At 36.1% G+C, this 16,318-nt stretch overlaps 2 protein-coding genes across 4 annotated transcripts; one reads left to right on the top strand and one right to left on the bottom strand.

The window, feature by feature from the left end:
• The first annotated feature begins 7,369 nt into the window (after window positions 1-7,369).
• LOC127086665 (uncharacterized) lies at window positions 7,370-8,408 on the top strand. Its single transcript, XM_051027457.1, has one exon. It carries the CDS (start codon window positions 7,456-7,458, stop codon window positions 8,179-8,181), a length of 726 nt encoding a protein of 241 aa, XP_050883414.1. The 5' UTR covers window positions 7,370-7,455; the 3' UTR covers window positions 8,182-8,408.
• Window positions 8,409-9,847: 1,439 nt separating this feature from the next.
• On the bottom strand, window positions 9,848-11,397 carry LOC127086663 (uncharacterized). 3 transcript variants are annotated; one of them, XR_007789544.1, is made up of 4 exons: window positions 11,075-11,397; window positions 10,649-10,865; window positions 10,458-10,544; window positions 9,848-10,365 (listed from the first exon to the last, which is right to left on the bottom strand). XR_007789544.1 is itself a non-coding variant. In XM_051027456.1 (2 exons), exons 1-2 carry the CDS (start codon window positions 10,502-10,504, stop codon window positions 10,074-10,076), a joined length of 339 nt encoding a protein of 112 aa, XP_050883413.1. In that variant the 5' UTR covers window positions 10,505-10,979; the 3' UTR covers window positions 9,848-10,073. The 3 variants fall into 3 exon arrangements, 1 of the variants encoding a protein (XP_050883413.1); XR_007789543.1 differs by lacking the exon at window positions 11,075-11,397 and having other exon boundaries at window positions 10,649-10,979; XM_051027456.1 differs by lacking the exon at window positions 11,075-11,397 and having other exon boundaries at window positions 10,458-10,979.
• Window positions 11,398-16,318: the final 4,921 nt, after the last annotated feature.

The following is a 16,318-nucleotide window of genomic DNA, read 5'->3' as shown; positions in this document are numbered from 1 at the left end:
TTTTGATTGAAAACTGATGTCATTTGGAGTGTGTTTGAGCTTGTGCTTGGAAGTTTGATGATTATGGATGCAAGTTTGTTCATGTTCCAAACACCATAAGTTTGCATTGGTCTTTTGTATGCAGTAGGTGTGTGTGAGTTTGTATTCAATAATGATGAAAAAAAGAGAGAGTTTAGATTGTTGTAACATGAGAGAAATGGAAGGTATATGAATGTGTTTTTTGTGTAGCTTCACGAATATGGTCATTGTCTTACTTGGGTCTTATTGAATCATTTCTATATTACAGATAAAATGGCTAACCAAGACGATACCCATGACGCGAGTGGATCACGTAACAATGTTGAAAAAGAAATCAAACGAGGATTGACTGTTATGAAGTCAATCATTCGTGCAAGAGACAAGGGTGAAAAATTCGAAGTACATTGGAGTGCTGAAGACCAACTAATTGAGCCTAACGGTTCAATGTTGGCAAGTTACATTGGTTCCCTTGTTCGACAACATATTCCGATTACATGTGATAATTGGAGAAGTCCGGAATTGAAGGTTGGCAAAGAAAAAATATGGTCCGAGATACAGGTACTTACCATATATTATTATATGTTTTTTTTGTTGACTATTTGTTGACCATATATTGTTATAATATTACTTATAATAACACACTCCATTTGTATGTTTTTTAGAGATCCTTTCACATCGATGAAAGCCGGCAAAAATATTATATTCAATTGGCCGGAAAAAGACTCCGAGGATTTCGATCCTTTTTGTCCAACAAATTTCTCAAGGATGAGAAAGGAAACTTTGTTGAAGCAGAACGGCCAATGAAGTATGCCGAGATTATTTCAGCCGAAGAATGGGATAACTTTGTCGCCAAACGAAGAAACGAAAAATTCCATGTAATGTCTATTAATTATGATATTATACAATTGTTAAGTTACTTGGTTCTAATATGCCTTAAACTTTTTTATCCAGGAAGTAAGCGACAAAAATCGGAAAAGGGCATCAAAACCCGCGTATCCGTACAAAAAAGGGCGTACGGGATATGCACGGTTACAACAAAGAATTGTGAGTATATTCAAATGCTATGAGCTTATACATTGTCACAATATGTTATAATTGATGATCTTATAATCTGATTCAATTTGTAGCTAGCCGAGGAGAAAAGTGACGCAACATCTCTTCCGGAGCACGTATTGTGGAAGGCTGCTCGGGTTGGGAAGGATGGGACTGTCGTTGAAGCGGTCCAAAATGTTTATGACGAATGTGTAAGTATATGTAACATTATTTCTTTAATTATATCGAAAATTTTGTTAGACATATAATTCATTTTTAATCTCCTCTAATAATATTTCAGGAGACTTTATCCCAAACCTTACCTTCAACCGAGGTCCAGGATTGCAGGAGCGTACTTAGTCGAGTACTAAATGTTCCTGAGTATTCCGGTCGTGTGAGGGGTAAGGGTTTTGGTGTGACTCCGTCGTCATTTTATAAAAAACCAAAAACAAAAAATCCTACCAACAAAGAGGTGATGGAGACCTTGGCGGAGTTAAGGGCACAAGTACTCGAACTGCAAAAGGAGAATGCAAGGTATAGAGAGGAAAGGTGCGGTTCCGAGGCAAAAGATACTAGTGACCGAGCTAGTATCAATTGTCAACCGAAATTTCCCGAGGTAATTATATATGTTATTATGAAATTAAAATAGCATTTTTTTACTTGACACATATACACGTTAACAATAACATTTATTATTGGTTTAGGGCATTACACCTTGTCAGCTGTATCTATCGTCACCAACTTATCGCATGGTTGGCAAGGGAAAAGTGCACAACACTTCGGGTGAATTACTTCACCATAATCCCCTCTCGGTGGGATATATGAAAGTTTCGGTTGACCTTGTATTAGATACCGAAGCGCTTCTACCATTACCTGACGTTGTTTCAGAGACAACGTTGATGCGAGATGCAGTCGGATCCTTTGTTGGATGGCCGTCAGATCTAATTTTCCCAGATGCCGAGGTATATATGTTCTAAATGATTATGAATATTTAGTATTCACATTTCAATTCAGCTACAATTATGATATTTAATCAATCCTTATTACATGGTAATGTTAGACTCCTACAAGACCCACACATAAAGCTGGTAAAGGGATTTCAAGACGCATCGAGTCGGTTGCATCTCAAAAAGAGGTACAAATATATATACCCATTGAATTATATACGCAACGATTCTGTTGCATCACAAAAAACCATGATTTAATTTATATGAATTTTTAGGTTCCCGGTCGAAAGTTGAAAAAAGCTGGTAACGATATTCCAACGACGTCCGGGACAAAATCTCAAATTATGACGCGTCTTGAGAAAATGGTGGAAGAGTCTGATATTATGCACGGCGCCATCCGTATTGTAGATTTTGATGAAGGTGTTTTCGGAATTGCTCATTCCGAAATAATTGCAAAGGAGGACATGCAACAACTTTTTGAACACGAAGAATTGGGCATCGCTGTCATTCATACATACATATGGTACTCCGATCAATCTATTATTTACTTAGTTGAACAATTTATTTACACATTTCAATGAGTAGTCTAATGTTTATTATGTTTCTATTTAAGGTATATGTATGTAACATTGATGCGGGGAACTGAATTGTGTAACCGATTCAATTTTATTGCTGCTTCCCGTATCAACACAACGTTAATAACGAAAAATCCAACATCCGTAAAGAATGAACTAGTCGATAGATTCATGGCGGCCGGCGATAATACTACACCCAGTTTGTATTTTTTACCGTTTAATTCTGGCAACGGGTTAGATTTTCTTTCTAATAATTTCATTCTAATCTATGTATATCTTTTACGTAGAAAATTTTCATGCATCTAAATTTTTGTTTTATTTTACAGTGGTCACTGGGTGTTGGTTGCTATGGATCTTTCGAAACTAATGGTGTATTATCTCGATTCGTTATCGGGTGATTGGAGTAAATATCCGAGTATGAAGAAGACGGTTGACGCGTAAGTGAAATTCCCCTAAATATTCGTGTGTATTTGTATATTTAATTATGTCTGTCAGATTGATCTCAATATACGTTTTTATTTTGTTAGGGCAATACTAAAATTTAGATCGAAAAAGAATTACCGTAATAGGAAGGACATTACCTGGGTCAGAGTTCAGGTATATATAAAGTATCTTATTTTTGCTTATAATAGTGTTTGTTTTTTTGCTTATAATAGTGTTTGTAAGAAATTAACTATATATATATATATTGTTTGTTTTTCTGTGTAGTGTCCTCAGCAAAACAATTCGGTCGATTGCGGATTTTTTGTATTGAGATTTATGAGAGATATCATTGCGTTGAATCATATAGACATCCCAAAAATGGTATGGAATAATAACTTAGGGTTTATTTTAATATTATCGGATATTTCATCTAATTTGTTACTAAATCATGAATATGTTTTATTCTCTTAATTGTAGTACTTTGAGGAATACAAATCTTACTCAAGAGCTCATTTGGATGAAATGAAGGATGAATTGTGTCAATTCATTGTTGATCAAAGAATCATATAGCTAGGTTGTATATTGTTGTACATATATGTATGGAATGTTGTTGTTGTATGCTGTTGTTGTATATATGTTGTATATTGTTGTTGTACTTTTACTAAATCATGAATATGTTGTTGTATATTGTTGATCAAAGAATCATATATTAATGTTGTATATATGGAGGATTAATGTTGTATATAAATGGATTCATGTTGTATATATCAATGGATTAATGGTGTATAACATTGGATTAAAGGATGAAATCAATATGAATTTTACACTTTTGCAGCATGCGAACAGGTTACCAATTAAATATCCACTGTTTTTCAAACAATTTTTTTAAAATAACTAACACTTTAGAGGGCGCTTTCTGTAGGAAGCGCCCTCTAAACATTTTACATTGACAACTTTAGAGGGCGCTTTGTCCAGAAAGCGCCCTCTAAACACTTTACATTGACAACTTTAGAGGGCGCTTTTTCCAGAAAGCGCCCTCTAAGGTGTCCCTTTATGGACTACTCCAGAGGGCGTTTTTTTCTGAAAGTGCACTATAATGTGGCCCTTAAAGGGCCACTTTAGACAGCGCTTTCTCCAGGAAAACAAAGCGCTGTCTTTACCTATGTCAGCGCCACTTTAGAGGGCGCTTAAAAGCGCTGTTATAGGCCAAAATAAGCGCCCTATTTTCCCTTATTTGGCGTAGTCGAGTGAGTAGGAATTTATTAATCCCTTTGAGCCTTAATGTTAGAATCCATATCGATGTTGAATTGTGAAAAATATACATAAAATATTTGTTCATCATTGATTTTTTGTATGGATTCTGAATAAAAAAAAATTATTCTTGAAACATTTCATCAACCTTCTAGTGTGGTTGAAATTTTGTCCCTTGACTTAGAAAATTGAGGAGCCTTCTTACAATGTTGGTTGTATTCAAGTCCAGGAGAAGAAAGAAAAAAGATGTGTTGCTAAGAATTTGAGAAAATTTTGAAAAAGAAAGAGAAAGGTGAAAAGAATTTGAAAAAGTGAAATAGTTTGAAAGTAAAAGTGACAAATAATTTGTGCTAGCAATTATGATTCAGGGTATTGTTAGAACAATATATGGTTCTGCATCTATACCTTTGGGTTTTTATGATAACAATGCAGTATTTGTGTAAGAACGACTTTGGTACTCTAACGGTTTATTATTGTGTAGTTTTAACAACCAGTTCTTATTCTGAATTCATGACATGCAACGTCATCAGATTCTGAACATTTGTTCCAAATTCTCTTATATGTGGAATCACTCATGATAAGTTCTAAAGGACTCTATGTTGCTGCTGCAGTGTTCCTTTTGCTTCTGTGCTGATTCACTCCTAAGAAGTTCTGAAAGACACTATGTTGCTATTGCAACGTTCTTTTTGCTTCTGTGCTTATTCACTCCTGAGAAGTTCTGGAAAGATGATATGTTATTGTTGCAATGATCTCTCTGTTTCTGCTTCTAGATGTGACTCTGATCATCAAGCTTCTAAAGATTAGCAAGCTTATGAAGTTGTGTTACTTAACTGAAGACTCTAAAGATATCAAGTCAGATGGTGGCGCTCTAAAGGTTTTGACTGAAGACTCTGAAGATTCTGAAGTTTTGTTACTTAGCTGAAGAATCTGAAGATCTCAAGTCAGACACTGACATGGTTAAAGTTCTGACTGAAGATTCTGAAGATTCTGGTTTTAGCTTTGTGTTTCTTCTTTTCATGCTTCATCACTTGTCATCAAAATTCAATGAATTTGAAGATAAGAACAAGAGGATACGTGATTAAATAGAACATAGTATAAATCAAATATTTCTTCCACTACCTGAAATTGTGGGCGAATGACATTACTGTTCTTCACACCGGTCACTAATCCTTTAGTAGAGAGTTTCTCTTTTGGTATCCCCAAATTTCCCTCCAACGGTCTCTTTCTTATGCTATATAAGTAGGACTTGGAGACTTGAAAAAAAGTTATGCTGCTACATTTTGGCAAGAATGTTTCTACATGAAAAGCTATCAACTTTCTACACATTTTTCTTAAGTATTTTCTATTTCATTTTCATAAAATCTGCTTGTGTAGAAACAACTTGTAAACAACATATCTTTAGTCAAACTTGTTTGTTTGTATTTCCTTAAGGAGACTAAGTTGTAGTCGTATCCTTGAGAAGACAAACAAAGTTATTCTTTGTATTTTTCTATAATCTGTTTGGTTATAGTGGATTAAGTCCTTATGTATAAGGCAAAGTCACCTTGGCGGGTGGACTAGAGTAGTTTTGATTTCAAGCGAATCGGGATAAAAATCCTTGTGTCTTTCTCTCTTTGTTCTTGTTGTTGTGTGGAGTTTTTGAGTTGGTAAAAAGATTTTTTGTTTTTAAAACCCAATTCAAACCCCCTTTCTTGTGTTTTTCACACCTTCAGGTATATTATTTAAACAAAGAGAAGTGGTAAATGAAGTTGTGAATTGTAAAGAATTTTAAAAGTGAATGCACTTTTAGAGTTTGGCAACCTTGTTTCAAAGACCTTTAGATATGACCTTTCTTTGTTAACCAGACCTCATTATAACCCTTAAAAGTCCTTTGTAATTTGTGCTTTTATGCTTTAAATGTGCTTTACTTAGATGAATGAATAAGTTGATCAAGATGTTAGCAAGATTATGGGGTGTGAGTCAAGTCCCTCAATTTTGTTCTTTGTCCATCGATAAAGATTTATGTTAGGTGTGATTCATGATTTAGAATGTGCTGTCTTAGAATTTTTGACATGAGATTTGTGCTTAGAATTTGTTTCATAATCATGGTGTCGTTGTAGTATAGTGGTAAGTATCACTTTGCTTGTTCCCTTGAAAAATTTGAACCATGTATTTGTCTTCTTTTCTCAAAGCTTGTTTAATATTTTGATTTTAGAAGTTGCTTGTTTCTTTAGGTCGGCAAGACTCTTGTTTGAGGACAAATAAAGTTCTAAGTTGGAGAGAGTTGATAATGGCCAAATTATGTTGATTATTTGTATAATTTAGTGTCCAAATTGTTTTTTAGCAATGTTGAAAGTCGGTGGGTAATCATGCCTGACAAAGCAACTTTCAATAATATGATTTGTACGCCCATAATATGTACAAACACGAGCCGTTCAAGTAGGATGGTCATGCCTGCCATAGTTGTTGTGAAAGCCTCTGCCTCTAAAAGAATAAAGTTGGGAGCAACCTTGTTTCTAATATGGTATTGAACTTGAGAAGCTAGGATAGGTGTTTCCAAAACAGAATAACCAAATATGTATAAAGCAAATATAAGAGAGAGAGAGAGTAACGTGTAAAGAGGAGGATTTGGAAAAGATGAAAAATTAAAGATTTACTTTTAATACCATATTGATGTAAAATTAACATCATGAGAAAAGAAAAAATATTATTGCATGATAAGGGAAAGATACATAAGTGTTTATATATATATATCATCAGAATAACCAACTTTCCTGATTAATAGGAAAACTAGTATTAAACTAACATCCTAAAGTAAAACTAATTTAGAGAAAATAATGAAAGAATATATTATAAGTGATTCATGTCTAAGAGTAAGTTAAGGTTTCTTGAATCAATTATAATCAATTTTTGTGTCAGTATTTGATTTTGCAAAGATAATCAAAGAAAAAAAGCTGCATAGATTTAAATCGCCAACGCCTCACTATGTTTAGAGATGAAAGTTTTTTTATATAAAGTCTAGTGAAATTAAAGTTCACAGATCATTTCTTAAAACAGTTTTTCCTATAAAATATCATTTAAAGTTATTTTAAATTTGAATTAATTTGACCAATTAATAAAGTAAAATCCGGCCAAATTCCTTTTCCCAACTAATTTTCCTAAAATTATTCCCCCATAAAATAACGTTAAAAGTGAGGATCTTATAGTTAGGATATTTTGTGAAAATTCAAATGATTACTCTGATATACCTCAAAGGTCAAAATGTATGGCTTCAAACCTTCAACCCCTCCACATTGCTAAAAACCCTTTCTCTCATTAAACAAACATTTCGCAACCCTCCATTCCTTACCTTAATTCCTTGTCAAAAACCAAAACATAGTCCTTTCAAATTCCATTCTAGCTATACAACGTTAATGTCTTTCAACATCAACAAGAAAAAGTTCTTGAGAACACTCTTTTCATCTAACAAAAGTTGTGGTTGCCTCAAAATAAAACCCTCTAATGTCCTTGAACCATCCCTTAAACCTAAAATCTCAATTTACCAAAACGAAAATAAAAACCCTAGCAGTGCCACTTCCTCCGCCACCGACGATGATAAAGTTTTGGCTTCGAGTCCCGTATGTGAAGCCAACACTATTCATCACAACAACAATACTATTTTAAAATCAGGTACGAAACTCATCGATAGCATTGCAGTTGAGAAGGAATCCAAGGATCCATACGAAGATTTCCGAAACTCCATACTTCAAATGATATTAGAAAGAATGATCTACGCAGAAAGAGAACTTGAAGAGCTTCTTGAATGTTTTCTTCAGCTTAATGCAAAGTGTCACCACCAAGTTATTGTTGAAGCGTTCATGGAGATATGTGAAGAAATATTCCCTAAGAAGCTTCAAGGTGAAGGTGAAGGAGAAGAGTCTCCTAGGAATAATAATCAAACTTTTGGAAAGAGTTAGGTGAGTGAATGTTGCTAATTCTAGGTTGGACATTGAAGAACATACACGTGTGAAGGGCATGTGAAGGCATTGAAGTCACACGTGGGAAGATGAATGTTGCATGAGAAATTTGCGGTTTCAAATTGATGTTGTTATTTAGTTAGTTATTCTCATCTATTATTGTGGGGTAAGGGTTGGAAGGAGCTGAAGCACCATTTAAAATTTATTGAGGAGATGTATATTTTCTTTAGATATTGATGAATTTTACTGTAAAATTATAATTCTTTAGTTATGAATATTTATCACGTCATAATTTGTTGTACTAATGTTTTATGATATTTTGGGATCAGAGTTTTCTACCTCTTCACTTTTGTTGGATATTGCCATGCTAGATTCAGTTCCTTTTGTGATTTCACTAAGTCAATGATTAAATTTACTTTTGAGAGAGAAAATAGTGGCGGCTGAGACTCCGTGTGAGGGGAATATAAGGGAGGAGGTGGGAACTAAGTTCAATTACTATTAGATGTAACTACTCCATTCGAATTGATACACACCCAGTCTTTATTCGACTTCTTCCATTTAGTGGTCTTGGTTTGTTGAGTTTTGTGAAACAAACTGCTATGCATACTCTGATAGTAACTTAAAACTTTTCCTCTGATTTCTCCAATACCATAATTAGTGGCAAGTTGTGGCCCAAATTGCTTGCCAATCGTCCTCTTTCTTGCTCAAAACTTTCTACCGATTAAACCCCAACCAGTATGATAAGTTAAGGTTGAAAAATATGCTTTTGTTTTCAAAGTGAAGCAATTGATTCAATATATCACATTTGCAGCCCCTCAATACATGGAGTATTAACTCTTCTTGCTTTGGACATTCTTCACCGTAAGGGCCATTCAGATTGAAGTTGTTAAGGTATTGATCTGTCTTAAGGCCATTGTGATGTGTCATGCATATAAAGCTTCGAATTCTCCTCGAAAGCATAAGATTCCAGATATACTTTCAATCATCTTTGTTTGTTGTTTCTCTAATGTCATACCCCAATTTTGTCCGAATATTTTAAATTTTCATAAAATTGATTTCATTTTTTATTTTGCATCATACCCACAGCATGATATACATTTCATCACGAGAATACCTCACCTTAGTTTCATATCACTATTGTATCATTCCTGTACTACCTAGAAACATGCATTTCATGATTTCAATTTCGTCATGAAATTTCAATTTCGTCTAAAAGTATGGTTTATTACACGAATACGAGGAAAAGGGATATAATGAAAGGATATTGCCTGAGGTGGAATACTAGTTTGAATCAAGGTCATGGGTGAGTCTCACCATGCGAGTATCATGTCGGTGAGTCCATTAGCATAGCCATGAGCATGTTCCATTACAAAGCAATAATTGCCAGTGTGCCAAAGTAATTTGTAATGCCGTTAGCTTCATGTCTGCTTTGAAAAAGCATTGCTCGCTTCATGTCTGCTTTGAAAAAGCATTGCTCACTGATAATTCAAAATAAATTCACAGCTTTCTTCTTCATTAATATTCATCATTCTTTTGAGTGATGTATTGAGGAGTCCTTTAGAATGGGTATTAAGTGGTGATCTACGCATAAACATGGTCATGGATTTTAGAATACAACATTGTTTGGTTTAGAATTTCGGTTTAAAATCACATTATCCGAACAAAGTTCTGGGGTAACAAACATATTTGTTTCAAATATCATCCATGAGAATACATCATGCCGTCGGTTACAAGTGATCCTAGGTTCTGAATAATAGTACAGCCAAGCCAAATGAAAGAAATAATTTTCTAAAACCAAAAAATACACATCATCCTGTCATGACAGTCGCCCACGCCCCTCCTTGCATTTTGCTTCCACAGACCGTTTAGGAACCGCAGGGTATCCTCTAGCATCATACTGTGACCTGCAAATCCAAGAGCCAACAGCGCCGTGCCGTCAGTATGAACAAGAGTCCGTGTGCGCCAGGGAAATGCAAATGAATACATGTTTCGTTCCTGTTGTCGCCGCCTGCTATAAGTGTAGAACCTGCTGCAAGCCAAATCCAAACACGTATAACATAACATGACCCAACTATATTGACCAGAGTAAATGCATCCTTGCCAATCGCTTTGAGGACGTAATGCGCAAACCATGTCGAACCATAAGAGGAATACCAATTAGAGCAAGCTGCAAATAGTCTGTACCTGTAGCAATACATTAAGATCACAAAGTCAAGGCAAGCCACAGTCCAGAAGTACATCAAAATGTGAAAATGCCAAGCGCAGGATGAAGATACCTGCTACGAACGAGCAGCGTGAAGGACATTATTTGGAATCCCGCCATTTCCTTATAACAGACCTGCTACAAATTCAATACACACATCCTGAAATACAAACCAGGAAAGTCAAGTTACCCAATCCATAACCAAAACCGGCAACATTACAGCTCTTCTTAAAAACATGACGCACAGATTATGATGGCAAGCACCTTAAGCAGACATGCCACAAACCCGCTTCAGGACCTTGAAATACAAGCCAATGGATGAGGAAACCTTCGTTGAGACAACATGTTCGACGTGACCATGGAATTAGCAGGCCTAAGTGTAGAACCCGACCTGCAACGGGAAGAATTAGCCAACGAACAAGCGATGCATCCGCAGTAGGGAGACCTGCGGTAGCCACATACCAAGATTAAACCAAGGTACCTATTGTCAAATAATAAGTCACGCATCAGATGAAGGTTCAACAAAAGCCTCAGCAACTTTCACAGCAATATTCCAAGGCAAGATCAATATTGAGCAATAAGACAGAACTTTGGAATTTCAAGTCAAAGGTTTAATAAATACCATGTTACACAAAACTCAACACCAAAAGTATCTGAAATACTTGAAATAAAATATTGACAGATACTTACGGATTTCAAAATTAAATAGGGGGACCACACGAGTCTTTGAAGGATATGTTTGCATTCCCATATCAAACGAGTTCTCCGCCATTTCCACGATTCGACTCCAAAACAAATTGGTCCCCACGAAATCTATGAGAGATTGTATTGTTAACGGATTGATTCTACAAATCTTTTCCAGCTCATGATTTGAAGGGCAACCATTTCCGCTCTATATAAAAAGCATCTCAATCGCTGCAGAAAAGAAAAAAATTGGCACCGTTACTATGCAGAAAAGAGTCCAAATCACTTATTAGAGCTCTAAAATTTCTAAGCTTGTTGAGACTTCAGTTTGAGCTAAAAAACCACCACGCACTAATAGCAACAGGACATCGATAATCACACAGATAGAGGAACGTGGAGTAGAAGGAAGAGAGGCGAAGCAACGAATAGAGGAGAAAGATAGTATTGAAAGAACTTACCGAAGGTATTCGTGGTCGTCGGACCTTCGCCGGAGTTACGATCCGCCGAAGTGCCACGCATTTTCCGGTTTGTGTGGACCTTCTTCAACTGCTTCCCATATACCTTCCCCTTGGGCTTCAAGATGTGCCTTCATTCTGATTTTCCAGAAATCGAAATATTCTCCGGAGAAGAGTGGGGGCTTGTTGCTACTTCCACCGTCTTTGAAAACCGGATTTATGCTTGCGGAAGCCATGCTGGATCTCTAGGAACAAGTTACCTATAACTTGCTCTGATGCCAATTGTAAGTTGTAAATGCGCCTAAGAGGGGGGGGGGGGGGGGGGGTGAATTAGGTGGTTAAAAACTCTTCGATCTTGATTCCGGTTTTTGGTTATTTTTCGTTTTAGTGCGGAAAAATAAATTGCGGAAAGTAAAAAGACACTGGAAATTATAGTGGTTCCCTTCACAATCCGAAGGTACATCCACTCCCCTTTCCACACGAAAGAGATTTCACTATAGTTAGAATTATGGTACAGCCTATTCACACAAACGGTGATGCCTACTATCTAACCTATAGGTAAACAAGTGTATGAAGAACAATCCTCTTCAACACCAACCCCTTGTGTCCAACAATCCTGGATCACAAGTCAAACAGAAAATAACTCTTTTTGATGATATTAACAAAGTGTAGTATTATCAATCTTCTCTTGATTGATCTTCTCCTTAGATAAATAATTCACTCAATGAATAATATACAAGTGTTCAAGAAATAGAATGAGATGAAACTTTGATTATGAACACTTTTAAAAAAAATATTGAAGGAAATATGAAAGAGTGATTATCTTAAGTTTGTATGAAAATTCTTGGAGGTGAAAATTCATTTTTGAAAATTTAAGAATTTATATTGCCAAAACACCTTTTCAAAGAGGTATTAATTTTTCCATAAACATTGATGAAAAGATATAATTTTTCAAAAATATTTTCACTGCAACGAACAGTGTTAACCGGTTAACCAAATGGGTTAACCGGTTAACGCATACAACGTTAACACAGGATTTCAAAAAACTGGGTTGTTAACCGGTTAACCCATATGGTTAACCGGTTAACACTGTTGAAATGCAGAAAAATACTTTAAGAAAATTGTGTCTTGCATTTCAATGTGTTAACAAATGGTTATGTTTTAAAAATGCAAATGTAGATCATGATTGTTGAACACTTGTATACTAATCTAAGAGTGAGTTAGATATACCTAAGAAGTGAATCAACAATCTTGCAAACGGTTGACTTGAAAAAGAAGCTTGATCAAAAAGTTCCTCATGCGTATGTGGCTTGATCACTTTGATGCTTGAATTATCTTTGAAGCTCTTCTCTTTTTTCATTGATGCATGTTGTCTTCATCAAAATACTTCTTGGATTGAAGCTTGCTTCTACAATCTCCCCCTTTTTGATGATGACAACCACTTTGAGATAGATGCTTGAGAGTGAAGTTTCTCTAAGTTGATTCTCCCCCTAAGTTTAAGAACTCCCCCTAAATGAGAGGCATACAAAATTCTGCATAGAGAAACTATTAGAGAAACAAGTCTTCTCCCCCTTTGGCATTAGCAAAAAGGAAGAGACTTATGAAAAAAGGAAAAGTATACAAGCATACACACATTTTGTGATCATTAGATAAGCATTCAAGCACATATTATGACAGAATAAAAATGGATTAAAAGTTAAGTGCTGTTTTGGAGGTGTTAACCGGTTAACCTATACCGTTAACCGGTTAACGAACTGAAATTTTTCAAAAATAAAAGAAAAACAGCAGCTCCGTTTTGAAGAATCGGGAAAAGATTTTTACAAAAATTTTACACAAAGTATTAGCACTTATCAAAATGCAACTTTCGATTTAAAAATATTTTAAGACGGATAATATTTGGACATGCGAAAGTAAGAAAAACGGAAAACGGCGAAAAAGAAGTGCTAGCATTGCATAACATAAAAATTGAAAGTAAACACATTTTTAGCAACTATACCACATAACAAGTAATTTGAAGACAAGGTTAGATGTCACCTTCATTGAGAATACCAAGTTCTCGCCGAATCTTGAAGAATTGCTCTTTAGCCAATGGTTTTGTGAATATGTCAGCGAGTTGGTTATGTGTATCCACGAACGTAACATCTACATCTCCGTTAAGCACGTGATCTCGAAGGAAATGATGTCGGATATCTATGTGCTTCGTCCTTGAATGCATGACCGGGTTCTTTGTGATGTTGATGGCACTTGTGTTATCGCATCGAAGAGGAATGCAGCCGAGGTCTACACCAAAATCCAGAAGTTGTTGCTTAAGCCATAAAATTTGTGCACAACAACTGCCTGCTGCAATGTACTCTGCTTCGGCCGTGCTAAGTGCGACACATGCTTGCTTCTTGCATGCCCACGACACTAGTGCATTCCCGAGAATGTGACAAGTACCACTTGTGCTTTTTCTATCGGTCTTACATCCTGCATAGTCAGCGTCAGAATAACCAATCAAGGAGCATATACTACCTTTTCGATACCATAGTCCGACGTTCGTTGTTCCTTTGAGATATTTCATAATCCTCTTCACGGCGGTGAGATGCGATTCCTTCGGGTTTGCTTGAAAGCGTGCACACAAACATACACTAAACATAATGTCAGGACGGCTTGCCGTCAAATATAGTAATGAACCAATCATACCTCGATATTTTGTAATATCTATTGACATTCCGGATTCATCTTGATCAACGTACGTTCCGGATCCCATAGGAGTGGACATCACTTTGCAACTATCCATATCGAATCTTTTCAATAATTCCTTGCAATACTTGGATTGGTTGATGAAGATGCCATCCTTTGTTTGCTTGATTTGTAGTCCAAGAAAATAGTTCAATTTTCCCATCATGGACATCTCGAATTCTCCTTGCATCATGATTGAAAACTCTTCGCAAAGATCTTTGTTTGTTGAACCGAAGATGATGTCGTCGACATAGACTTGAGCCAATAAGGTGTTACCCTTGATCTTCTTTATGAATAAAGTCTTGTCAACCTTTCCTTTTACAAATCCCTTTTCACATAGAAAGTTGCTGAGGCGGTCATACCACGCTCTTGGTGCTTGCTTTAAGCCGTATAGTGCTTTCTTCAACTTGTAAACATGTGAGGGATTCTTGAAGTCTTCAAAACCCGGAGGTTGTTTGACGTAGACTTCTTCATTGATATAGCCATTTTGGAAAGCGCTTTTGACATCCATCTGAAACAATTGAAAATTCATAGAACAAGCATAAGCAAGTAATAGTCGTATTGCTTCTAACCTTGCTACCGGAGCGAACGTTTCATCAAAATCAATTCCTTCCTGTTGGTTGTATCCTTGTGCGACCAATCTTGCTTTGTTACGAACTATGATCCCATTCTCATCAAGTTTGTTCTTGAAGACCCATCTTGTTCCTATGATGTGCTTGTTGTCCGGTCTTGGTACAAGACTCCAAACTTGATTTCTTTCGAATTGGTTGAGTTCTTCTTGCATTGCTACTATCCATTGATCGTCGCCTAAGGCTTCATCGACTTTGGTTGGTTCTATTTGAGATACAAAAGCCATGTTGAGACAAGCATCCTTGAGATTTAGCCGAGTTGCAACGCCTTGGCTAATATCACCAATAACCTTATCGATCGGGTGATCTCTATGAGTTTTCCATTCTTTCGGTAGATCATGATGTTCTTCAATGATTGGTGATCCATCTTCTTGTGGTATTGAATGAATACCTGAAGGTTCCTTTTGTGACATATCTATTATATCATCATCGTCATCAACAACAAAGTTATCCTCTTTCGAGGGGTTAGTTTCATCAAAGCATACATGCGTTGATTCTTCAATAGTAAGAGTTCTTTTATTGAAAATTGTAAATGCCTTACTAGATAGGGAGTAGCCAAGGAAGATACCTTCGTCGGATTTCTCATCAAACTTACCAAGGTTGTCCTTTCCATTGTTGAGGACAAAACATTTGCACCCAAAGATGTGAAAGAAAGATATATTAGGCTTCCTTCCTTTGAAAAGCTCATACGGAGTCTTTTTGAGAATCGGCCGAATGTTGACACGGTTGCTAACAAAGCATGTTGTGCTAACTGCGTCCGCCCAAAAATATTTAGGAAGGTTGGAGTCACTGAGCATTGTTCTTGCGAGTTCCACCAAGGATCTATTCTTTCTCTCTACGACACCGTTTTGTTGTGGTGTTCGTGGTGCGGAGAAGTTGTGGGAAATTCCGTGCTTTTCGCAAAATTCTTCAAAGAATGTGTTTTGAAATTTTCCCCCGTGGTCACTTCTTATGGAGGTTATTGAGAGAGACTTCTCATTCTGAATTTGTTTCGCATATTTTTTGAAAGCCTTGAAAGCATCGCTTTTCTGCACAAGAAACAAAGTCCACGTATATCTAGAGAAGTCATCAACAATTACTAAACCGTAAACATTACCTCCGAAACTTTTCGTTCTTGATGGACCGAAGAGATCCATGTGCAAGAGTTGAAGTGGCCTCGACGAAGATACAACATTCTTGGATTTGAAAGTTGTCTTGGTTTGCTTTCCCTTTTGGCATGCGTTACAGAGCTTATCCTTGATGAATTTAATCTTTGGAAGACCAACAACTAGATCATGCTTTATTTATTTGTTCATGTGCTCCATGTGTATATGAGCGAATCTTTTATGCCATAGCCAAGCCTCGTTGTTGTTTGTCATTAAGCATTTTACCTTCAAGGAAGAGTCATCAAAAGAAGTCATAAAAATATTATTAACCCTTTTACCTTTTAGCAAAATGTCATGGGT

The sequence above is a fragment of the Lathyrus oleraceus genome, chromosome 5 (assembly GCF_024323335.1).
Source record: "Lathyrus oleraceus cultivar Zhongwan6 chromosome 5, CAAS_Psat_ZW6_1.0, whole genome shotgun sequence".
In the NCBI taxonomy this organism is placed as follows: Eukaryota; Viridiplantae; Streptophyta; class Magnoliopsida; order Fabales; family Fabaceae; genus Lathyrus; species Lathyrus oleraceus.
Note: the sequence above shows the minus strand (reverse complement) of the source record. Positions and strands in the feature narration are given on the sequence as shown.